At 43.5% G+C, this 26,076-nt stretch overlaps 1 protein-coding gene across 1 annotated transcript; it reads left to right on the top strand.

Moving 5' to 3' along the window:
* The first annotated feature begins 8,594 nt into the window (after positions 1–8,594).
* On the top strand, positions 8,595–25,151 carry LOC147673381 (hepatic lectin-like). Its single transcript, XM_086947237.1, has 5 exons — positions 8,595–8,708; positions 9,082–9,204; positions 10,078–10,229; positions 12,918–13,027; positions 23,788–25,151. Exons 1-5 carry the CDS (start codon positions 8,624–8,626, stop codon positions 23,966–23,968), a joined length of 651 nt encoding a protein of 216 aa, XP_086803363.1. The 5' UTR covers positions 8,595–8,623; the 3' UTR covers positions 23,969–25,151.
* Positions 25,152–26,076: the final 925 nt, after the last annotated feature.

Genomic DNA, 26,076 nt, shown 5'->3' with positions numbered 1-26,076 from the left:
AGGAGGAATCGAAAAATAGAAACATTGCTCAAACAAGTTGGCACTCTAAGTGCAAAGCACACAATGGGGCCGATTCCGATTCGGGAAAAAGCACTCCGAATAACTGTACGGAGTCTTTTTCCCTACGAATCGTACCCTGCAACGTCCCCGTACGTACGACGTAGTACGATTCTCACCCAATGCAGCTCCCTGTACGAATCGTACCAGGAACCGTACAAATCGCCTCCGAAACACACATCAAGTGACGTTTGTACGGTTCGAAGCAGGTTTTCCAGACCCAGCAAGTACGATTCGTCCCGTCGACCCTCCGTACGACTCTTTTCCTACGGGAGCTGAAAACGTCTGGAAAAGTAGAGTACGCCTCGAAACAGGTACGGAACAGACCCCCGGGTATGGTGCGTACAACCCATGATCGCAGGGGTACGCACCGTACTCCTGCGATCATGGGGTGTACGCACCGTATGGTGTGTATGTAAATGTGTGACCCTCCGTACGAATCGCACTTACCTGACGTGTACCGTACGAATCATGTCTCCATTCCACGGTCCGGATCGTACTCGTCGGGTTGTACAGTATGTGTACGAATCGTACGGTCCACTGTAAGGGCCCGAGTCATACAGAATCTCCGGTGCAATTCGTTCGGGTCGCGACGAATCGGACGGAAACTGTTTGTACGAATCGTACTACCCGATTCGGACGGACTAGTACGATTCGTACGGAGTGGGCTCCGGTTACGATTCGGACAGACGATTTGTTTCCCGAATCGGAATAGGCCCGTAAGTGGGTAGTGGTAAATGTATCCTCGTGTCGGCAAGTGGGCACAAACACAACATAGTCCACTGAGGTGTCCCTGGATCTGCCTCAATAACAGCTGCCAGATCCCCCCTTTTCCTGCATTCTCAAGATCAATGTGTATTTGTTCCAACACTTCTAGTCAGTAATAAAGAGTGAACATAATCTATGAATAGTATTTACCTTAAGAAACTCTTCTTTTTTGTTGTTTTATCTGCATTACTATATTGAGGTGGATATACATAAATTGTAATTTAATTAAAAAAAATCTGCTGCTGCTCACCTGTTGGACAGCCACTCTGTAAGCCTTTGACAAGGTTGGCATTTTATAACATTTTAATTAAATAATAATAATAAATGTGATTAGGCAACCTAAAGGCACAGAAATGCTGCGGCCCGTGTCTCGCGCAGAGACACAGTTGATGAACAAAATCCTAACCCTGCATCATTCCCATGCTTGCCTCAACCCACAACCTTTTCTACAGAAGGAGCTTGGGGTGGGGCTGCTGAGCAACCAGGGAATCTCACTATTGGCCCTTTCATCTCTTCCATGACAAGGTGACTTCTGGGAGGGGCCATGAGGCTCACCTCCATTGGAGCTCACACCTCTTATTGTGTGATCTGATTGCGGTATATGCATTCATGATATTGTTGTGATGAATTTGGACTGGTAGCTTGACTATGTGGTTTCAGTTGTATGCTGCTACCCGTGTCTCATCGGAGGAGACACAGTTGATGGTCAGCATCTTCGTTGTGCGTTCCCACGCCTGTATGCCCCTCTGCCCTTCTTTTCTAGGGGGAAGAGGCCTGGGGGTACCTGGACAATCAACTTATTACATAATGTTTTCTTTTTTCACCCTTCCTGGGGTTGGGTTACTTCCATGGTTGGATCAGGAGGCTCAACCTCTATTTGATTCTCAGCATAATTTTTTTAGAGTGGTTGCAGTAAAACCCACCCTTCTGCTTGCCTTTTCTGGAGATGGTTAATGTGCGTGCTCTTTATTAATGGAAGGGTTCTTGTTGTAAGTAATACCACTAAATGGCACCCCAAATGCCCCTTGAGAGTCAGGGTACATCCAACATACAAGAAAATTTCACCCAAACAAAACCCCAGTAGAACTTACTTCGAGAGTTGTGAATGAATGAATCACATTGGTAAATGTACGGGGCAACTTACCCTGTGACGTACGTAATGGAGTAAACCAGTAAGTCTGTACGTATATATGGACGTATCGAGAATAGTGTGCATCGCTTGAAGTATCACATTTAATCATTTATGGGTAATGTTGTTTCAATACTAAAACTCTAGTTTAATTTGAATGAACACATATTTGTCCAGAAATGTACTCAATGCTCCCACAACAATGTAGGGTACATATAGGTTTTACTGCACTATAAACATAAACAGTGTCTATAAACTCTTTTTAATTGTCGACTGTGTGGCATTTGACTTTATCCAGGGCAGAGATGTAGTCAACGTGTCAGTCACTGTTGCCACCAAATACATGAGACCATCCTCAGTACGCATAGGTAATCAACTATTGAAATAAACTAGGAAAATGGAATGTATGACATTACAACGCATACATTCACATCGCATGGCTTTACAACATTGTTACCACGCAAGCCATTACATCACAGGTCGTAACAACGACTTGCTCTAGGGGGTGTACTGGAATTACTATTCCTACTCCAGTTTCTGCAACAGCAGGTAAGGTCTTGGATTTAAAATCCAATACATTCCCTGGTGTTGCACCCCCCTACAGCAAGTCGTTGTTACGACTTGCGATGTAATGGCTTTCATGGTAACAACGCAGTTGTTGTAACGACCACGTTGTAAAGCCATTCATTGTGGGAACAGCAATGTAAACGCTGTTTCCCAGGAAAATGTTCCCAGGAGAGGGGCCTAGTGGCAATACCTCTCTAATCATTTGCCTGGCCTGGTAATTGGAACGGTGCCCCAGACTTCCCTGAGAGAGTTCTAAGACAGGGCAGCAGCCCTGTTTTTGCCCTGTTTTCAGTTCATTGTTGGTGAGAGCTACAATCCCTTGGACTTCGGTCTCCAGAGATGGGGTAAACTCATTCAAAGCAGTTTGAGTATTGCATTAGTTGTACGTTGCTGTGATGCTTGTTGGCTAAGAAGACTGGTAGTCAGTTTAGGTTGCATCATCACTGACTATCTTTGGAACACCCGTAAGGTAACCCATTACCTTGTTTAATACAACTGTGGCATAACTTTCTTCTATTAAAAAACTGCGTGCTAACACTTTACTTGGTCTGGATCCAGTTTATGCATTAATGCAATTGTGATAATGAGTTTGGTCTGTTTGCTTGTCTGGGCAATTTCAGGGCTGTGCCACTCAGAGCGAACTGGCAAACTGGCCCCACTGCAGGTAGACGCGACACTGTATTGACTTCTTAAATGGTCATCCAGTGATGTAAAAATCAGCTCTCTCGCTACCAGTCCTGCACCACTTACATCACTTGTTAAATGACTTCTGTCTGGGATTTGAGACTTCTTGTGACATCATTCATCCGATGGCCCCTTTAAGGCTACATGATTTTCAAAACTTCCTTCAGCCACAATAGAAAAGGGGAAGTTGATAGAACCACACATTCATAAAGAGAAGTCTGTGAGAGATGTGTGAGCAGCAGAACATCCCATGGTCTGCAAACTGGCGGGTGTGCCCTTAGAAGCTGAGCTCTGCTCTATCATCGAGAAGAACTGGACCATCCGAAGTGATACCAGGGGCCAAATAATAGGACTGGGGTGCAGGTTTATACCGACAGAAGAGCAACTGCAGGGCAGCACCAGAGCAGAAGGATAAAACAGCTGCATCATTAAAGGTAAGTACGGATGACAGTAGCAATCCAGATTGGCAACCATGGCTGGATTGATAGGCCAGTGCAGGTCTATGACTAGATGTGACACTTGATGCTTTTGAACAAAACATTTCCACTTTGAGCAAATTAATATTCACTTGGGAAGATGTTGCCTATCAGCCATAGGTGCTAAAACAGGTTCAAGTGATCTTGTGATTCTGAGCATATTACTTAATCTGTACAATTCTTTAAAAAAAAAGGTGAAATGTAATCATGTGTTCATGTAAAGCCCGCTAATGACCTTGGGCCAAGTTTGAACTATATCAAACTCCAAAAAAAGAAAAAGGAAAAATATTTGGTACTACACAGAAGCCGGTCTATGGTTAAGTGGACTAATAGATACATTTTAGGGATCTGTATTTGATCCCTTGATCACAGGGTTGAAACTGGTAATCCACTCAGCCTTTCATCTATTTGAGGGTGATGATAAGACTACTGTAGCGTTAGGTAACTGTAAACATCTGTTTCTACAGCAACAAGAGGCCCAAGGGTTAACGCGCACTTTGCAAATACATGTAATGTTACTCTTGCTGTGCTTCTGGTAGTGGTTAATCCTGTTCTCTATGTAACCCACTAGTCTGGCCTTACACCACATACAGTTTTACTGGCATTAAGTAACAGATTTAGTGTACATTGTTGTTTAGCAGCCAGGTAAAGATCATTTGTGGGGGCTTGAGAGGAAATGCAGAAAGAGATGAAGCTTGAAAGGAGAAGGGCTTAGTAAAGAGGGATATTATATTGTCAGTGGGGAAGGCCTTAGGGTTCTGGGTCTGAGGTGGCCTGTCCCACGATCATGCATTTGTTTCTAGAATCCGTCCAATTAAATTAATGAGGAGACAACTAGAAGTGTGCAGAATTATAATTCACAAATTCAATTATTTAGCAACTTCATAAACTGTACGGTATTAAAAGTATATTGACTACATCTCTGATTAAATGCTTCCATTTATTTTTGCAGGAAAAGTATTCTAAAAATGTCAGTTTGCAGGGTGTTTTATGTGGATAAACTGCCAAGGATCTTTCTTCAAATATTACTGACCAAGACTGCATTATCAGTTTGCAAAATAACTTTTGGTATGCATTTCTTAGTTATCCTAGCTGCCACTTAAACACCATGCAAAGTATGCCATGGAATGTGGATAGTACGCAGGATGAGTGACAGAAGCAGTTGCTTGAGCTCTGAGGAAGGAGCAGGGACTCAGGAGAAAGGAGGTTTACCGGGGTTGGGAGTGTGGCCTCAAGATGGAGGGATAGTGCAGAGAGCGGGTGGGTGGTGGGGCACCGACGTGGGAAGTGCTGGTGATGGTATCTTCATGGTACTGATGCTGAGTTGCAGGAGCACCCCACTGCTTCTTGCAGCCCCATGTGGCAATTGGTGAGGACTCTGGCTACTGTGATGGGCAAATAAGGAGCCACTATTTTTAAATCTTAGAAGAGCAGGCCTGGCCCAGACACTTACTCACCTTAAACAATAGAAACTGCAGGCACATTTATATCACTGAAGTCCACCAAATAGCGGTGCTTAGAAAGGACTGATGCAGTCTGTGTAGCTAACAAAGTTTTTATGGAATTTATAAAGTTAGCCTTGTCTACATCCTAGCTGCTTCCGTGTATGGGTCTCCATTCTCCAGGCACAGGAATGCAGGTAAAATACGTCCACTGTCTGCTGAAGCTATCCTCACCCATATCAGGTGCCATCAAAAATGGAGCCCATTTAACTTTTGTAGCTAATACTGTGAGCCAAACTTTAAGAGTGAACATCAGAAACCAATTACTCCAGCATTTGAAGAATCTTCTTTATGGCATTTCCTTTATTTACCCTGAACAGTCGCTTACTTTGCTATGATATTGAAGTCACTGCTTCCTTTGGGTGAAGCCTAAAGCTCTCGATATTTCCCTCTGTGAGCCCAGCCTTCAGTCTAGATTTCCAACCCCTGGCCTGATCTCCTTTACTTGCTGAAACGGTGGTCTAGCGGGCGCTTAGCAGTGGATGGACTGCTTGGAAGATTCTGGTACTTATTAAAAGTCCAAAATATAGCACTATCTCACAGCAAATAATTGTGTTTCTATATACAGGATTGCATAGTCAGATCACATGTAATCTCAAAACACCTCCTCTGTATTCTTAAAACTCTGCAAACTAACATTGACCTTGACTTCAAATTGTTGCCTCACGTAGGTAATAATTCAGTTCTAATGAAAGTCACCTGACCTTTTTGTCAATTATTCAATTCCCATTTCCTTCTGTAAATTTTTAATCATGTCTAAAAAAAACAAAGGCAATAAAATATAGACATTTCCAAGGCAATTTCATCTCCAATGACACAGTTGTAAGTGCTATCATGGGAATAGTTGAACCCATCCCAACAAAAACATTGTTCGGATTTAGAGCCACTATTTGTGGGTGAGAATTGGTATTTTTAACAACCAATGGTTGTGTTCTAAAGAAACACTCATAAGAAACCTTACCATGGAGCTGTGGACGCTTAGTTATGCTGGTGTGTGGTGATTGTTTTGTAGGGAGGAAGTATTACCAAGCTTGTGTTCCCATTCTTTTGGGTATATCATCCCACTAAACAACAATGACCAGTAACCGCTTTATAAACCGGTAACCTTAGATTCCGGAGCAGCGTTCTGCTTTGCGTAAAGCAATTTAGTGCCTCATCCAGGGTTGTAAGCGCTATATAGTTACAATTACAATTATAATACAAGCTTCAAACTTCACAAGTAAGAAAGAATTGATGAAGCTGTGAATCTCTCAATGTCACAGTTGTCTATTCAGGAGGCATTTTAGTTTTCTAGTCCTAGTTGTCACTGGAAATGGGCCATGATGTATATGAAGCAATCACAGAAGTCCATTTGATGCCCTTCTCAACAGGCTTGAGATTTGGAACCATCAGGAGAGATAGATAGCCAGAAGAATGGACAGACAGATCCATTTCAGTTTCAATTTCTGGAGCTCCACTGTTGTTTCCTGAGTCACAGACCTCATATTGCTGTACATTGGACAGACCGGGGTTCTCTCCAGTTCGCTAATTGAGATTGCAGACTCAGACACTGGCTTGCAAAATGCGTCTCTCGCAAGTGACTGACTACAATTCTTGCACTCCCCTTAGGAGGAAATGACAGGAAACACCATGACCGCTGTTTGAGATATGCCTTAGGTGAGAGTTGAGAAGTAGATGGTGAAAGATTTCAGACGTAGTTGGCATGGGGATGTTGAGAAATAAGGAGTTGGCTGGTTCAGAAGCCATGAGACAATTACATTTGAAAATTTCAGAATGTACAAGTACACATGTACATGTACAAAATGCTAACACTTTTTAAACTTTGTCCCCAATGTAAACTAAAGTACATAAAAAAGAGTGAGCCAGGTCCTTCCTGAACCAGAATACAAGCAACCTGAGGTCTGTTTCACCCTTGGTTTGGGTCTTTGTCTGCTTGTGTTCTGGTCGGAAAGGACCTGTTGTCGCCGTTTGGGCTGTGCTGTTCCTATTGGAGTAGGATCAAGGCTGATTTGAATATGGGTGGGTCTAATCTGATGTGCATGGTGAGCAAAAAAATGATGGACTGCAATGCGACCTAGAGTCATTTCCAATGACTGAGAATATGGCATGCATTATATTCATCACTTTTTTGTATTGTCTTTGTGACCTCTTCAGTTTGATGAGTCTGCCCAGTCCCTTGCCCCATATTCCACTGGAATCCCACTGAAGATGCCAAATTATGTATATCCAGGCATGTGTCCCGTGCTCACTATCTGACTTTAATCGATCTTAACCCCACTGAAGGATTCAATTTAGATTTGGATTTGAAAAACTGAGTGATTTTATTATCAATTGTTAGATCAATAAAGAATATTGATGTACAATTCGAAGTGAGTTGTACATTTTATTCCTCTGGGTACAGTGACCAAATGGTTACTGTTCTTTCTAACAGAATGACGAACTTCATAAGATGTTTTTTCTGTGTTTATTGTCATGATGGGAATGGTCTTTTTTGGCTGTTTGCTTCACCTATGAACAAGGCATATGATGGAGCACATGGGCCTTCTTCTTCTTATCAGCCAGCACTGTCTACTTTTATATGTCTGTTATTATCATTTCAAGTCAATTAAAAAATGTTGGCCTGTCATTATTTAGTTAAGATAAAAAAGCAATTTTTTCACTAGTTAAAAATACTAGCAGCCTGAGAAATTGGACTTCTTGCAACAGCAGTGAGTAACATTATCTTAAAACGATGGAAACTCCTAATAGTGGGTAAAGAACCCATATTCATAACTCATATCTATTAACAAGTATGCTATGCAGTGAAATATAAATGCATCCTGGAAATCACAATTTTCAGCCAGTCTTGTAATAATTGTATGTTCACCCATTTATTACTACAGTGAGATATCACCCCACGATACAGTACAAGCAATGGGAGAAAACATGCTTATGGAATTACAGATTGTATGAGTGAATGACTGTACAGAGAAAACAACTCTACTATCACCAACAAAGTATTTTATTGTGATTTTACTACTACATTTAATTTTTTTAACCACCTGAATTCTGCTTCTGAATAAATATCTGTATTTATAACTGATACACGTGATAAATAACGCCGTCTAAACCTTGCATGCAGATCCACTGCGGGTAACATGCTATTGATCACTGTTGCTGGCAGAAAAGAGGGGCTCCTGGATCCAATGGAGGATTTACTTTACCTGAGTCAGGGCCCCTCCCCCACACTCAACAATGGCCAGTCACATCACATTAGACTCTACAAAGAAACCTTAGCAGGCAAACAATGAAAGGACACCCAATGTAAGTGTAAGGAAGAGTTCTGAATTGGATGCAAGGAAACAAATGCAAAGTATCTTTTTTTGGAATTTGAACAACTAATAGACACATTGTTTTGTTTTCTAGTCATGGCAAAGACCTCACAGACAGAGGACAAGAAGATGCTGTCAACAAAGAATCTGGTAGACGTAGGACTGGTGATCAGCCTACTGCTGCTCGCTACATTGATTGCTCGCGTAATACTCTGTAAGTAAGATTTACTATCTTTAAACTCTTTCTAAGAGATGTAATGAATTACCAGCAAATTAGACTTTCCCAAAAACTCCTCTCATTCTACCATTGGACAAAATTGTGATCAAATTAACATCATCAAATGCCATTTTCTGTCCATTTTGTCACTGCACTCACTGGACTGTTTTCAATGCCATTCCATGTGTAAGAGAACAAAGTGGAACTTTATGTGAAAAATACTATTTTCATCCCTTTCCTAAGTCAATAAATGAGACAGTGTGTGCCTGTACTTCCTTTGTATGTACCAGAGATTGTTTGACATGAAGTAATATCCCTTTAAATACAATTTAGTTCAAGTCACTCTTACTCCTTTCTCCAATCTTCTTAGATTCAACAGTTACTGCCAGAGCCCAGCTTACCCAGGAAAAGTTGGCACAACTGGAGAGCAATCTCAGCCGGGCAATGAAGTACATCGGGTGCAAAGAGAGAACTTCTGGCACTGATTGTGGGCGTAAGTACTCTAGAATGGGCCGGTATTTGTACTGTGCTACAGGCAGACGAGAGACACAAGCAGGCCTGGAAATGTCTAATGCCAGATCCATATTGAATGAGCAAGAGAGCATCATGGGGACTCTTCAATAAAGAACCTTCTTTATAAAATAGGCCAATTGTTATTTTTTATAGCACATATTCCGTAAATATTGACCAACAATCCAAAGTTTGTTTTAGGTAGGCTCGAAAAGGAATTCATGAAATACCCAATGTTGTATCACAAAGCCTTTAAAAATGTCTCCAAATTAATATTCGTCAGGGGTAACAGTGCTAGTCTGAGTGTTCTGCATCCAATAGATCCAAGACACCTTTGAGTGAATGTGGTGCTCTGTAAATCCCATTACAAATAAAAATACTAAAAAAGGCTTCAATACACGGCACACTAACCAAGTGCATTTTTTTGCCGCATGGCAAATTAGGTAATTGTCTACAAGAAAATTGTGCCCCATTCTACTGAGCTGCAATTGAGGCTAAATGGTCTGAGATGGAGTGGGATATGCTCACGGATTGAGACAAGAAATAGAGTCTGGACACGAGTATTTAGAGCAAAGCATACAGCCATCAGATAACTGTAAACCTTCCAAGGATTGGAACTCCTTTCGATAGTCCTGGTGGATGCTGGAATCATTACAGATCCTCTGGGCCAGGATGAAATTGGCCCTTGATCTGATTTTCAGTTTTGTACTTTAGACTCCAGTCTGCTCAGCTTAAACTAAGGGCCCTAGAGACACCTCCAACTAAAACAGATTGTGGGTTGAGCACCCTGAGACTTCACTTCTGACCCAAGAGAAGTATTGTTGTTGGTTGTTCTGACTGTACCTTTGTCTTTCAGAGTTCTTCTACTGGGTCTGCCCCACAGATTGGCTGCCGTACAATGGAAAATGCTATTTATTTTCTAAAAACAAACTCACATGGGACGAAAGCAGATCAAAATGTCTGACAAGTCAGGCAGACCTGGTTATCATCAATGACAGGATGGAGCAGGTGAGCTAGGATTTCTGTAAGGCTTTGTTGTGATTGCTTAAAAGCATCTTCCATTGTGTATTTCTGCTTCGCAAGTGTTGTAGTCTGAGCATTGTAACTAAGGGTGGGCGGCCAGCTACGCTCCGTGCACGGAGTGTGCGTAGTGCCGCCTACTCCGCATTTTGCGGAGCTGGCGGAGCCAGGCGGCACTACGCACGCTCCGCAGACGGAGCGTAGCTGGCCGCCACCCGCCTCCCTCCCGCCCTCCCTAAATACTTTGAAATAAAGGAATGCAATAATTTAAAAAGCACTTACCTTGCCGCCGCTGCCCGCCGCGTCCCCGGGGCTCGTTATCTTCCGTCTTCCGTCTTCTTTAGTAATGCGCATGCGCGGGCGGCCGCGCATGCGCATTTTCACGAGAAAATGCGCATGCGCGGCCGCCCGCGCACGCGCATTACTGAAGAAGACGGAAGATAGCGAGCCCCGGGGACGCGGCGGGCAGCGGCGGCAAGGTAAGTGCTTTTTAAATTATTTCTCTCCTTTATTTCAAAGTATTTAGGGAGGGCGGGAGGGAGGCGGGTGGCGGGGCTGGCGGCCAGTGGTTTTGCGGAGTGGGGCTACGCGGAGTGCGGAGGTGGGCGTAGTTTCTCGCCCACTTCGCGTAGCTCCGCGAAGCCCCACTCCGCCAACTCCGCCCAGGGCTAATTGTAACCTTAATTGTGTTTCAAAATGAATATCAATCTATAGATCAATTGCCAATCTATATGTTTCTCTACCAGCCTCTTTGTCTATCTTTGTAGCTATATACATACACATACACACCCACACAAACTGTAAAATAGAAGACCTTGCTCGAGTCTATTAGCGGTCAGAGCTGATTGAGGCAAAGTTTTGGGTGAGAAAATATGTATAGGAACCATTGCCTGAGCCAATGGTACCGGCTTTATGTAGTGAAGACATGATCTCCACTAGCAAACACTGAACAGGTACAGTCAGGGCAGCAGCAGAACAAAGGTAGTTTTCAGTATCAGTGAAAGGTTCTTTAAAGAGACACAACTACATGAAAACACAGAACAGTCACAGTGTAAGCTTTCCTCACACTCAAAGATCAAGTACTGCATCAACAGCTTAATCTTCTCTCACATAAAAAACAGCAGCAGTGGGAGCTGCTCTCACAGTAATGCAGAGTAGATTCAGCTTCTAACAACAGTGCAAGCTTCCATCGCACAGTACAGGTGCATCAGAGATGGCTGCAGGGCATGTTTCACTCAAACAAAACACATGAAAGCAGGATTGTAAAGTTGACACACACACTGCAGCTGTTAATGCTTCTTTCAAACACAGAATAGTTTCAGCACAAACGGCTGTAGAAGACGCTTTCCTCGAAGTAACAGAATAGGTACCTTACTGGAGTCAGCTATGTTACACACAAAAGGTACATTGGCAGCACTCAGACTTCCACGCCTATATGCATCACATACACCACCAGCAACAGAGAGCGGACACGCTCCTCCCACACAGAACAGGTACAGCATTGGCAGAAGAATGGAGCATAAAACTCACACATGCATTTCTCAGCACAATATGTACAGTAACATAAGTTGTTGGACATGCTGTCACACATGCACACACACATGCACAGAAGCACACAGAACAGGTACGCTGGAGGCAGGCAGCGGCCATGCAAGTTTACAGCCTCAACATTGGGAGGAGTAGAGCAAGCTTCCTCGCACAAACAGAGCAGGTGCAGGACACGCAGCAGTAGGAGGGGCTTCCATAGACAGCAGAAGAAATGTCTCATCCCTGTACATAGATATTCACCATCAGTGAAAGCTCCCCTCTCACAGAGACTAATAAAGCAGTAGTAACAGTGCAGGCTTCAGCCACACATCAGTCCAGCACTGGATGCTGCAACTGTGCAAGCTTCTGATACACACACTGAACTGGTCCCACACAGACGGCAGCAGTGTACAACACTCAGGTTTTAGACAGGTACACCACAGGAAGAAGCAATGTACATTTCTCTTACACACAGGAAAAGTACTTCAAAGGCAGCATAAGTGCAAGCCACTCACAAACACAGCAGATGTAGCACAAGGAGTAGCAAACATTTACCACAACAACATTTGTTCAGCACAAGTTCTAATGGCCCAGGCAACCCTCACTCAGTACACAAGTACATTACAGCTGACAGCTGTGCAAACCCCTTCTCATAAAATGATATATGGCAATGTATGGAGATGTATGGAGATGGTGTAGGGAGAGAGGGGTTATTTTAGCGAATCCAGGATTGAAGACAGGAAAAAAGGAAGCACAAAATATGCTTGCACTGAAACAAGCAGTGCACACCACTCTGCTTTGACACTGTGGCACATTCTCATAAAGCTGGCGGCGGTTGCAGGCCTGAAGGAGTGCAACACTGTTTTGATAGATTTCAAATCATTAATACATTTATTTTAATTTTTTAAAGCCCATTTTAGTGAGAGAGGTTGCTGCACCACAAGTCAAAAGACCTGTTACTCCTAGCAGCCATTTTTCCATCCAAAGGGTTTTGGTCAGTACATTTTCAGCATCCTTGCGTGCACCCAGCTCCATTGAATCTATGGGTTGTCTGGCATCAAAGGTGGCACCCCGTGACAGGTCAGGAATACCAAAGAACTCTGAGATTTTGGATCTTTTACTGAACCTGTTCCCTTTGCTCTCCTACAGCTCTTCATCTCAAACACGACAAAGACGGATATCCACTGGATTGGCCTGACGGACAGGGATCAAGAAGGTGTCTGGAAGTGGGTGAACGGTCGCAGTTTACAATCCGAAGCGTAAGTCGCCTTCCAAGAAAGACTTTTCACATGAACACAAAGCTCAAGAAAAAATGTGCAGGGGTAAATTGAACACAGATAAGGATAGAGGAAAGGAGATGGTTAGTAGCAGAGAAGAGTGGGTACGGCTGAGAAGAGAACAAAACAAAGGAAACAAGTACAGAAGAGTCACTATACAACATAAGATTGGCAGATAGATAAATCAATGAGATAGAACAATTTCTTCCAAATCTTTATTGAGCACAATCTCCTTGCCCCATAAAAGAACAAACAGTATAAAATTGCTACAATAACACGTAAAAAATCAGTTTAAGAAGACAAGGGAGTGATCATGCAATAGTATTAGACAGCTCAGCTAAAGAATGTTAGCTACAAATAGCACCCAAGTGGCTTCCCCAGCATAGAATAACTCCCACAACACAAATAAAAATAGTTTTAAAAGACGGGGTAGTGATCCTACAATATTGATAAACAGCTCGGCTAAGAAACATCATCCGCAAATAGCTCCCAGACAGGTTACGCCAATATGAAAACAAACTATGCACAGCATTAATGGGAGAACCAACTAAAATAGGCAAAAACTATGTGTAACTAGATTTGCTTTTTCTAGTTTGAATCATACTCTACATGTAACAGGCTATACTAAAGCATGTAGTGTGATCCAATGCACACAGCTACAGTAAAGCAACATTATGATCCCTGATACTATATTCAACAAAGGTCGGTTTCAAGAAAACTTTCCTTGGACCGTCAAAGAAACAACAGAATAATATAAAGTGCTGAGTGCTCTGCTTCGAAACACCATCACATGGGCACGGTACTGGGCCCCTGTGCCAATGATTCATAATGGGGACAGTAACAAGGTATACTATGCTCAGCCGCCGCCTTGTAAGGACAAAGGGGTGTTGAGTGTTGCTCACCCGGTAAGATAAAGTTGGAGGCACTCGGGTATAGGGCCTGACAAATAAGAGACACTGTCAACTTTTTGGGCTCAACAAGTTCCCTCTTTTCCTTCCTAGCACCTAAAAAAGAAGCCTTATCCTCACATTTGTGTAAAGCAGGGTTTCTGTAGGGAAATTTGAGCATGGAGGTATCAAACAATGATTTAGAGACTGTGTTAATCTAGGACAGCCACTGTATTTTAAAGACATGGTCTAACGCTAGACAATCCAGATTGATGAATTTTGTAAAAGCTGTTTCGGTTTTAGCCCAAATTGAGTGCCAAAGTAAATTGGGTTTAAAGGGAGCAAGTCCCCAGGTGGGTTAACACAATGGGGGATAATGTAGAGGCAGGGATAAACAATAGGCACCTAAGGAAAGCATTCTCTTCCACCTGAAGAGGACAACAAGATGAATAACCTCCTGGCCCCCAAAATACATAGCAGCAGAAATGGTTCTTGCTTGTAAATGTTGACTATTTCCCTAATGGGTCGACTACCAAGTTTAGGGAAGAACCTAAAAATTCCCTTGCAACCTGTACTCATTTTTGGTCAAGCGATTTATATATGTTAAGTCCATAAACCATTATTAGTGAAAAAGATATCTAAGTACAAAAATTAATTGACCTTCACGATGGGAGAGCTCTTGATAAAAAATGTTTTACACTTCTGGCTGCTTCTACTACACGTCATCGTAAATGTTTTAGCTATATTGATCCTTAATTTCCTAGCCTCCATAAAGTCCTCAAAAGTGTCTATCAGTCTCTTCAGACCGACAGTACCCCTACATCTTAGGACCATGTTATCTCCATTCAAATGCCCTGGGGCCGAACGTCCACGAACTATATACGAATTGCCCGGCAGAGCCTACAGGGCACCAACCACTGCATAGATAAACAAGCATTTGCAATGCAATAGGTCTCGCATTAGGAAAGTTTGAGCTATTGGTATTGTAAATGACAAATTTTGTATTTATGTGTTGGTTTTGAAAATAGCGAAATTAATAGCTTTGTCATTTACAATGCCAATAGGTATAACTTTCGCAAATGTGACACCTATAGCATTTGTAATGTAAATGTGTTTTATTTACGTGACTTAGATGTATTGATATTACAAATAACAATGGCTTTTATTTATTTTTTAATAATTAATACTTAAATAAAAGTTATTGTAATTTATAATAGCAATAGCTTAAAGTTTTGTAAATAACTTTTGTGAAGATTATGTTCAGTGTATTTTATTGTGACGAAAATCCAAGAATAGATGTGAAATATTAATATCTTTTTGTGACATTTATAATAAAGCTTGAAATATTGAGAGAACCTAATTAAACCAGTTGTTGTTGTATGGTTGCACAGATTGATGCTGTAGTGGCGCTGAGTGGTGTTGTGGTGCCCCTGAGTGATGCTGTGGTGGTGCTGAGTGATGTTGTGGTGATGTGATATATAGAGTGAGGGCGATAGATAGATAGAGTGAGGGCGATAGAGAAAGGGCGATAGAGTGGGGGAGATGGATAGAGTGGGGGTGATGGATAGATAAATAGAGTGAGGGTGATAGATAGGTAGATAGATAGATAGATAGATAGATAGATAGATAGATAGATAGATAGATAGATAGATAGATAGATAGATAGATAGATAGATAGATAGATAGATAGATAGATAGATAGATAGATAGATAGAGTGAGGGCGATAGATAGATAGAGTGAGGGCAATAGATAGATAGAGTGAGGGCGATAGATAGATATAATTATGTGGCACTGAGTGGTATTGTGTGGAGTGTGTGTGTTGCATTCAGTAGAGTGTAATTATGTGGCGTGTAATTATGTGGCACTGAGTGGTATTTGGAGTGTATGTTGCATTGAGTGCAGTGTAATTATGTGGTGTGTAATTATGTGGCACTGAGTGATATTTGGAGTGTATGTTGCGTTGAGCGCAGTGTAATTATGTAGCATATAATTATGTGGCAATGAGTGGTATTGTTTGGAGTGTATGTTGCATTGAGTGCAGTATAATTATGTAACATATAACTAAGTGGCACTGAGTGGTATTGTGTGGAGTGTGTGTGTTGCATTCAGTAGAATGTAATTATGGGCATGTAATTATGTGGCACTGAGTGGTATTTGGAGTGTATGTTGCATTGAGTGCAGTGTAATTATGTGGCGTGTAATTATGTGGCACTGAGTGGTATTTGGAGTGTATGTTGCATTGAGTGCAGTGTAATTATGTGGCGTGCAACTATGTGCACTGAGTGGTATTTGGAGTGTATGTTGCATTGAGTGCAGTGTAATTATGTGGCGTGTAATTATGTGCACTGAGTGATATTTGGAGTGTATGTTGCATTGAGTGCAGTGTAATTATGTGGCGTGTAATTATGTGGCACTGAGTGGTATTTGGAGTGTATGTTGCATTGAGTGCAATGTAATTATGTGGCGTGTAATTATGTGGCACTGAGTGGTATTTGGAGTGTATGTTGCATTGAGTGCAGTGTAATTATGTGGTGTGTAATTATGTGGCACTAAGTGGTATTTGGAGTGTATGTTGCATTGAGCGCAGTGTAAATATGTAGCATATAATTATGTGGCACTGCGTGGTATTGTCTGGAGTGTATGTTGTATTCAGTAGAGTGTAATTATGTGGTGTGTAATTATGTGGCACTGAGTGGTATTGTTTAGAGTGTATGTTGCATTGAGTGCAGTGTAATCATGTAACATAATTATGTGGCACTGAGTGGTATTTGGAGTGTATGTTGCATTGAGTGCAGTGTAATTATGTGGCGTGTAATTATATGGCACTGAGTGGTATTATAAGGAGTGTATGCTGTATTCAGTAAAGTAATTGTGTGGCGTGTAATTATGTGGCACTGAGTGGTATTTTGAGTGTATGTTGCAGTGTAATTATGTAACATAATTATGTGGCACTGAGTGGTATTGTGTGGAGTGTGTGTTGCATTGAGTACAGTGTAATTGTGTGGCTTGTAATTATATGGCACTGAGTGGTATTTGGAGTGTATGTTGCATTGAGTGCAGTGTAATTATGTGGCATGTAATTATGTGGCACAGTGGTATTTGGAGTGTATGTTGCATTGAGAGCAGTATAATTATGTGGCGTGTAATTATGTGGCACTGAGTGGTATTTTGAGTGTATGTTGCATTGAGTGCAGTGTAATTATGTGGCATGTAATTATGTGGCACAGTGGTATTTGGAGTGTATGTTGCATTGAGTGCAGTGTAATTATGTGGTGTGTAATTATATGGCACTGAGTGGTATTCGGAGTGTATGTTGCGTTGAGCGCAGTAATTATGTAGCATATAATTATGTGGCACTGAGTGGTATTATGAGGAGTGTATGTGGTATTCAGTAAAGTAATTGTGTGGCGTGTAATTATGTGGCATTGAGTGGTATTGTGTGGAGTGTGTGCTGCATTCAGTAGAGTGTAAATATGTGGTATGTAATGAAGTGGCATTGAGTGGTATTTGGAGTGTATGTTGCGTTGAGCGCAGTGTAATTATGTAGCATATAATTACGTGGCACTGAGTGGTATTGTGTGAGCGTATGTTGTATTCAGTAGAGTGTAATTGTGTGGCATATAATTATGTGACACTGAGTGTGTGACAGTGCAGTGTGTGAGGGTGCAGTATGTGAAAGGTTGCAGTGTGTGAGAGGTTGCAGTGTGTGAGAGGGTGCAGAGTGTGTGAGAGGGTGCAAAGTGTCTGTGGGTGCAGAGTGTGAGAGGGTGAAACAATATTATTTGCCTCTTGCTTGTTTCAATGTTTTGCGATATAGAATGTACATCCTCTGGCGACGTTTGACGTTCGGTATCAAGTCCTTCACAAGCACAGCTGTGCGCACCCACATGTATATAGCATACCCACACTCGCTACCCTGGATGTGTAAGGGACAGTGTCAGCTGCTCCAGGCATTGTAAAGATTTACTGGCCTCAAAACCCAAGAGTAACAAATACACCTTAAACTCAACACTGCATGCATGCCTCCAAACACCGCCTCGCATCTCACCCTTCCCTGATGAAAGGAGGGAGAAACGTCGCAAGCACCGGAGAATGGCGACGAGCAAACCCCGAAGAAGAACCCCCCCCGAATGACAGACAGGCCCTCAAGAATGACAGATGGTCCACCATACCAGCAAATGTCTGCCCTGAATGGGGAGGGGAGGGCAGATATGAGCGACTCTGGGAGACACCTTTCGAGAAACAACGGCCAGCCAAGTGAATAATAAGATTCGCATTAAATAGCATTCCTCGCTAGGAGTGTTGGCCCGCCGCCACCAGAGGCGGTTAGACATGTGGAAACAACGCCACGCCGAGGCCAGGCGCACGCTCGCTGCCACACTGTGCGTGATTCAGCACAACAAAAGCGTTTACCCCACCGTTATAGGAGTACATTAACAGCCAGCATTTTATAGCGAACATTCCAGCCCCATGGGTCTGGTGCAGTGGCGGCTAGTAATATACTTAAAGTTAATTTACCTGGGCTGTAGAGAAGAGGGCCGGGACACTCACTGTCTTATTGATTACTCCGTGGTTCCTGTTAGGCGGGAGTCGGAACTGGGGCACAACACTGCGTGGCGTGCACAATCCCGGGCGGAAGTCAGGCAGGATCGGGGCGGGACATCAAGACACATCGGAAGCCCAGGCAGGAGCCTACCCAGCACTGGGACGTGTGGGCAGGAGGAGAAGGGCGGCTGGCGCTAGTGGGGCTCCCGTGAGGTGAGAGAGCCCCGCACCGAAGGAAGAGACCGCCGCGGCCTGCAACGAGCCCTCGCCTGGAGAGCTGGAGACGAGTACCGGTGAGTGGGGGCCTTTGATGCGAGGGCACAGGTGTGTGTGTGCGTGCGGCGGGGGGGGGCTCTGTATGTGTGTGAGCGTGCGTGTGTGTATGTGTCTTGGAGTCTGTGTGTATGCGTGTGTGTGTATGCGTGTGTGTGTTTAAAAGAGACCGATGACTGTGGGGGGGAGGGGGTGTGTGTGAGCGAGCGGGTGTCTGTCTGTCTGTGTGTGTATATGTGTGCCAACTTCAAGAAATAGGAGCCGGGGACGTGCACGGCGCGGCGCAGGGCTGGACGTGCGCGTTCGCGCACCCAAATCCGCAAGAAAAGCTTGTAACACCCTCTTGTCCCTAATTTCCCCGAGACGGGCAGCTATACGTCTCGAGCTGGACGCATCCTTCAGATGCTATTCCAGCGAGACCTAAAAAGGGAAAAAAGGAATGGAGCAGGACGCAGGCCTGCCTGAATCCCCTCTTGATATTAAATGAGGGAGACCGTTCTTCATTCCAATCTAATCAGGATTTATAAAGCGTGGCTAATCTCCTGATAGAGTATCCAGATGCTTGCAGGTCCCAGAGGCTTATTCGAACAGCCAGATCATGAGGGCCATTCGGAATTTTGGAAGTGAGGTGATGGTCCGGAGGTGCGTGGCGAGGCTGTTCCAGGTCTTTGCTGCGATATGGGAGAAGAAGCGTCCTGCACTTCTGCTTACGGGGAATATGGGCAAGTAAAAGGGAGGCGGAGCGTAGTCTTCATGATGGTTGGTGGAAATTCAGGGGGTGGTTAATGTAGGTGGGTCCTTGGTTGTATAGAGCCGTGTGTGTGTGAGTCAGCAACTTAAAGTGCCACTCTTTTGTATGGGGCGCCAGTAGAGTTTTCTGAGGTGGGGTGTGATGTGGGTTTGTCGGGGATGGCCGAGGATGAGTCTGGCTGCCAGCATTCGGTATGGTCTAAAGTCTCTGTAGGAGGTGTGCTGCGATTTGTACTTTGAGGGCATTGCCATAGTCCAGTCGGCTGGTGATGAGGGCTTGTGTTACGGTCCATCTTGTGTGTAGGGGTAGCCACTTGAAGATCTTACCTAGCATGCACAAAGTGAGTTAGCAGGTAGAAGAGACGGCGTTGATCTGTGATTTCATGCTGAGCTTGTTGTCAATGATGATTCTGAGGTTTCTGGCTTGGTTGGAGAGAGTGGGTGTGGGTCCTAGGTCTGATGGACACCAGGAGTCGTTCCTAGTGTGGCTGCTGTTGCCAAAAATCAGTGCTTCTGGCTTGTCTGTGTTAGGCTGCAGGCAGTAGTTCTTCATCCAGTTGGTGACGTTTGTCATGCATCTGTGGAAGTTGGCTCTGGTGGTGGTAGGGTCGTCGGTGAGTGAGCAGAGGCGCTGGGTGTCGTTTGACCAGGAAATTACATTGAGACTGTGTATACTGACCAAGTGGATAGCGGGGTTATATATGCGTGGCCATAACTAACTTTTGCAGATAAACTATCATACAACTGGGACAGGAAATTAACAATATTCTCAGGGACCCCAAGAGAGAGCACTATGTGTCACAAAACATAAGGCGCTGCTACAGTCAGCAAAACACAGATGAAGGAAATCAGACTTAGCCTTCGTATGTTTACCAAAAAGCAGATCCCAATTCACAGACTGCTCCACTGTCCCCATACTGGGCCTTCAAAAGAAAAAATACCCTGCCAAGCAACTTTGTGGTGGTGTCAAGGAGGGAGATGGGGCGGTAGCACTTGTGATCATATCTGACCCCCTTTTAAAGATGGGCACTATAATGGATTATGCCCGGCTAGATGGTATCATGCCATCAGCTGCCGCATTAAGCATTCTGGTTAAAATGGGGGTCCATTTCTCAACCAGGGCTCTTAATGCATTAACCAGCACCCATTAGGCCCGAGACTTTGCCTCCAGTACGCTTTTCTAAGGCTAAAAGGACCTTGTCTAACGTAAATGCAAGGGTCCCACTACTAATTTGGTGAATGCTCTTAAGTGCGTCCCCTAGTGCCTTTTGGCTGTTCTCAGAGTTTGTGCCCACAAAGGGATAAAAAGTCTTTAAAAAATGGTCGACCCATGCTTGAAGAGAGACAAATTAGTTCTGTGGGGTGAATCGTTTTAAAAAAGTTTTGTTAACCATACCCCAAAAAAGGGAAACATTGTTCTCAGCAGCCTGAGACAGGCCTCTTCCCTAAGATCCTTTTTCATGAGGGGGAGCGCCTTGTTATACTGCTTTCTCAGTTGCTTAATGGCTAGAAAGTCCCTTGGAGAGTAATGCAGGGCTATCCATAACGACTTGGATACAACCTTACATGAATGGTTAAACCAGCCTTGTCTTTTGGAATTCCTAGGTCTAAAAGGCCACGTCAGAAAACAATTAATTACCTGGTGATTATTTCAAAAGCTTGAATCAACCAATCTTGATCCACCTCGTTACCCAGGTAGTAGTTAAACTAATTTACATTTGTGGCTAGTAACTTTTGTGTTATGTGCAAAAGGATAAACCCTGTCCATTTGATGAGGACTGTAATTTGCCTTGCATGGCTAGTGACGGTCGAACCTTTAGCTCAAAGGGACAATGATAAAACTAATGGGTTGTGGTCACTCACAGCATTCCAGGTTACACCAAAAATAAAAGCAAGGTGATAAATTGAAGAAGTAATTAGGATATGATAAATTTTGGTATTTGTACCTTGACTAGCAGAAACATTGTTCTGCACACTAATTGAGGTTTACCGATTCTTTAATTTAAACATTAAGGACTGACCAGGAAATAGATTGTCAGGGGCAAGATGTGCATGGTGCTGGTGGCAGTAGAAAAAGCCCAGTTGGAGAGGCTTAATGTTTCTGGAATTAAAGAGGTGAGATTAGGATATCTCGCTGGCAGACCTAGAGTATTTGAAATTAATAATAACCCAACCTCCCTTAAAGGACTTGTTAGATGGGCCAATCCAGCCGGTCCTTCGTGCCAACAGAATGTGACCAGCTTTAGAGACCGTAAAGATATACTTGGCCTGAAGGCAGTAGAGGACTTTGCTCTTTAACTGGTCTGGGGACTCGGTGATATGCGGAGACTGGGGAGGGACGTTCGTCATTATCACAGCATAAGGACAGCCGTCAGGTGGTAAATTAATGGTGACATCATTCTAAAATATTCTAATCAATAGAGGGAGGAAGAAGCTCTGATCCATCCGGCTTCCTGTCGAAGGTAAGTAAACAAAGGGGAGAATGGATCACTTGTACCTGTAATACCAGGGTGAGATGTGGTAACCAATGTAAAAACCCTCATTCACGTACAGGAGCGATGGAGCTGTATGCCTTGGTTCTATGGTTTTATGTTTCGCCATCTTGGGTGCTGGGGGGAGATCAAAGAAACAGTATCAGATCAATAAAGCAATAGCACCTCCAGAAAACTGGAACCAAAATGAGTGGCCCAGCCCAGCCTCAGGTTGCCTTTGGCCTGGGCACAGCCCGGCTGCTTCCTACACTGTTGGATTCAAAGCGCTACCCTGGCTTTGCTGCACCCTGGGTCCTCCTCCTCAGTGGTCCAGGGCAATATGGGCAGGAAGTCCCTGGCGGCGGGTACAGTGCTGCAAAGCATCTTCCTGGCTTCATATAGCTTGACAAGACCATGGGAGAAGATTCACGCAGAAGGAAGCCAACATTGTGGAGATTTGCTTCCAGGCAGAAGGCAAGAAAAGAAATGGAACAAGAGAACCACAGAGTTCTGGTCAGAAGGAGCAGGAGGTGGGCAGTCAAAGTCAAGGCAGGTATGAGTAGAGGAGGGAGGGCTGCAGGAAGAGAAGAACAACGAGAGGGGGTTGTGAAAAAAAGTCAAATTGGAGGAATGGAAGAGAAGGAATAGGGTTCGTGGTGATGGATATGTCTGAGCCGAACAATTTCTTCAGGCTTTCCTCTTGCTCTGTGTATTGTAATAATGACATTGTGAGGAATAGCACTGTATCAACAGGGCTCCTTTCCCAGTTTCCTCCATTTTGCCTCCTTCCTCTCTCTCGGTTGGTCACTCCTTTCCAAATTCCGCACTTGAAGTCATACTAGAGGTGTGTAAACCCTAACATAACATGACATCCTAAGGTCAGTCAAGTTGGCTTTATTTCGATATAAAACATATCTTAAAAAGCGATACAAACACATGCTAAAAAATTTTTTGCAGAATAAAACCAATCATAAAAACAATCAGGCGAGATACAATCCATAAAACAACAATGAACAGTTAAAAGCTTTTCATTTGTGGATAAAACAGGATTAAACGATGTGACTAAGCCTTCTTAACCTAATCCGCCATGCCCAGCTTAAAAACTTTGCCATGCCACAAGCAAACAGGGGCCGGGTATCAGACTTTAAAATTCTCAAAGCTACACTATGCTGTCTAGTTCCCAGTATTTTGCACAGAGGCTTTAGCCACCTGTCGCGAGGGCATTTATAGGCTTGGCATTCAAACAGAAGGTGGGGCACAGATTCTAATCTATCTGGACAGAAGGGGCAGGTTGATTGAAACAAACGTAAAACATATTGCAATGTAACACAATAGAACACAACACATAAGACAGAACAACAAAACCCAATGCACGAATCACATTGCAGTTGCCACATAGCATAACATGGCTGGCGTATGCAGTTGCCCGTGTTGCCTCCATCAGGTTGACTTGTGACAATACTGTGGGGCGGAAAAACCTCTTAGACATCAGGTAACAGGAAGAATGAGCCTGAGATATATAAATCCGGTTTGTGCACTTCTCGAAAAAAGCATCTTTTGTACTCAGTAGATGTGATGCCCCCTTCATCTCAAGTCCTGGTCAGAGGTGGTCCAGTCTGGGGGGTCAGTGGACGTCTAATGCATTCCCCTTCAGTAACCTGAGATTCACCTCATGGCCACAGGTTTGCATCCCATCGGGTTCCCTCAGCCCTTCATCCTTCTGAGGCCGATGAAAGGGGTACCACTGGCTAACAGGCAGATATACAAACGTTTTGGGAAATTGAAACAAATTTCTTGATCCTTATGTTTTTTTAGATTTTGGACCTGTAATCAACCTGATGACTTTGAAAACGCAGAGGATTGCGCCGCAGTGAACTCTCTATTCCCGTGTGGAGGAGCTTTGATGCGCTGGAATGATGCCTGGTGTCCATATGCATACCAATTCATCTGCGAAAAAGAGGCGGTGGAGGACAGGAAGATGGATTTCACCCTGTGAATTACAGAGCCAGACAATGGATCGCCTTTAGTTCAGTCCTTTTATGTTAACAAACAATAGGCCACATTTACATACAGCGACTGAATGCACAATTCTCATGGGGCAACAGGGGTTAGTTTGTCAAAATCTGAATAATAGTGACGCCTAATTGCCATGTATATGGAAAGAGAAATATTTTGCTTAACTAGATTTCTAGGATATTTTAATTTTAATTTTGCGTTTATAGAAACAGTGAATGCAATGTATTGTAAATAGATGAAAACAATGTTTAAAAAAAAAGTCTTCTAAAGGCCGGAACCGGTGATAGTGTAAACTATGAAAAAAAGGGGTGGGAGTTGAAAGAAAAGGCCCACTGCAGTAAGTTAAAGAATTTGCAACATTTATGATAAGAAGGAGTGCTTCAGGGAGTATATTCCAAACAGTACAGTACAAGAAAGGGGGTTATCCTAGGAGCGGCATTCTCAATCGACATCGGTAGTAGATGGATTTGGGCCTCCTAAGCAATAATTTCACAGTCCTCGAGACTGAAAGTGTACTGTGCTTTTACTACTTTTTAGGTCAAGCCTGGGCAGCGCATACGCTGTTCTGCAGCCATGCTGTATTAGGGTATGGACTTGAAGCCACACAATCTCTCCGCCCATATTTTTCATTGGCTTGTGTCATTATCCTTCGTAAATGCTGGCTTTTGATTGGTTAATCGGCTTGTTAGTCCCTCCCTAGCACCGCCTTGTATTAATTTGTAACCTCCCATGACAACTGTCCCTTTTACTTTGGTTGCTACACTGTACATCTTATTTAGTCTGTAAACACTATTTTCTTTAATGAGTTTCTCCTACTGCAGGCATGTCATGCTTTACTGCAACATTCAGCGCGCCATGTGTGCTTTCACATCCCGAGCAGCCTGGGACAATGGCGGCCACTTCTTTGAATAGGTATCACATTTACAAGAGTTTGAACAATTGGCATTATAAATTACAATGCCTTTTATTTATTTGTTAATTAGTAAAACAGATAAATAAAAGGCATTGTCATTTACAATGCCAATAGTTAAACTTTCGCAAATGTGAGACCTATTGCATTGCAAATGCTTGTCCCCTTTGTAATGAAGAGGGTTTGTGGACGTCAATGTTACCGCGTCGATCTTCACATGTAAATTCTGAAATCACGACCGTTTTCTTTTACAAATTCCAGGTTTGACGTCTTCTTCTAGTAGAGCATGGAAAACCACTATATTTCATGCCATATGGAATCAAGCAGAATTCCTGTTGTGACCCAAATTGCATAACAGTGAAAAGTAGGACAAGGCCTGAGTACTTGGCAGTGTGAATACATTGTTTACTTTGGTGCAATTAGACATTGTCAGCAGTATGGCCATATACCAGCCACCCTTGTTTGGCCTGTAACTGGGCTGCGTCTCACGCAAATAGATATAGGTTATAAACGGAGATATATTTATATAGCGGTTTGACACCAAGAATCAAGTGGGACTGCATTGCCCAGAGTGCTGTGGCCGCCGAGTTGAGGAGGAGGAGCCGGAACCTGTTTCTGGTGCAGGAGCGCCATAAAAGTGCGGGCTGTCCCCCGCTGCGTCAGTCCTTGCCCGTCATTGACAGGAAGAGGCAGGGCAGGGTCACCCCGCAGATCTCCTGTGTAACACTGACTGTGTACTACCACCTACTGGGAGATTGAGCCCCATAAGTTACTCACATTTTGCTGTGACTGTACGCTCTTCATTTCCCGAGACTCACATAGGTACAGTATCCAAGCGGTAAGCATGCACACCTAATCATCAAGCACACATTTAAAATCATTTTAGCTACTGTGGGCACATCCCAAACATCTTGACATTTCTCTGACTTTTTGAAGCAGTTTATTTGTTTTCAACAGTTTTTTCCCTGTACCCTAGTGTACTCTTTGGTAACCTGTGGGCATGATGGGAAAAAAAGGGCGATAATCAATCAGTCCTCCCCAAAGTAAAAGGTGTCAGGAGCCCCATCTTTAATGTTAATAAAATACCTTCCTGGGGCGATGTGGGCACTAGGGAAGCAAATTACGACTGTGGAGGAAACGATAAACTCAGGCGGGCTGGGGCTAGCAGCTTCTACGAG

This window comes from Lissotriton vulgaris, chromosome 12, assembly GCF_964263255.1.
Source record: "Lissotriton vulgaris chromosome 12, aLisVul1.2, whole genome shotgun sequence".
NCBI classification, from domain to species: domain Eukaryota; kingdom Metazoa; phylum Chordata; class Amphibia; order Caudata; family Salamandridae; genus Lissotriton; species Lissotriton vulgaris.
This window is presented reverse-complemented; position numbering and strand designations above follow the sequence as displayed.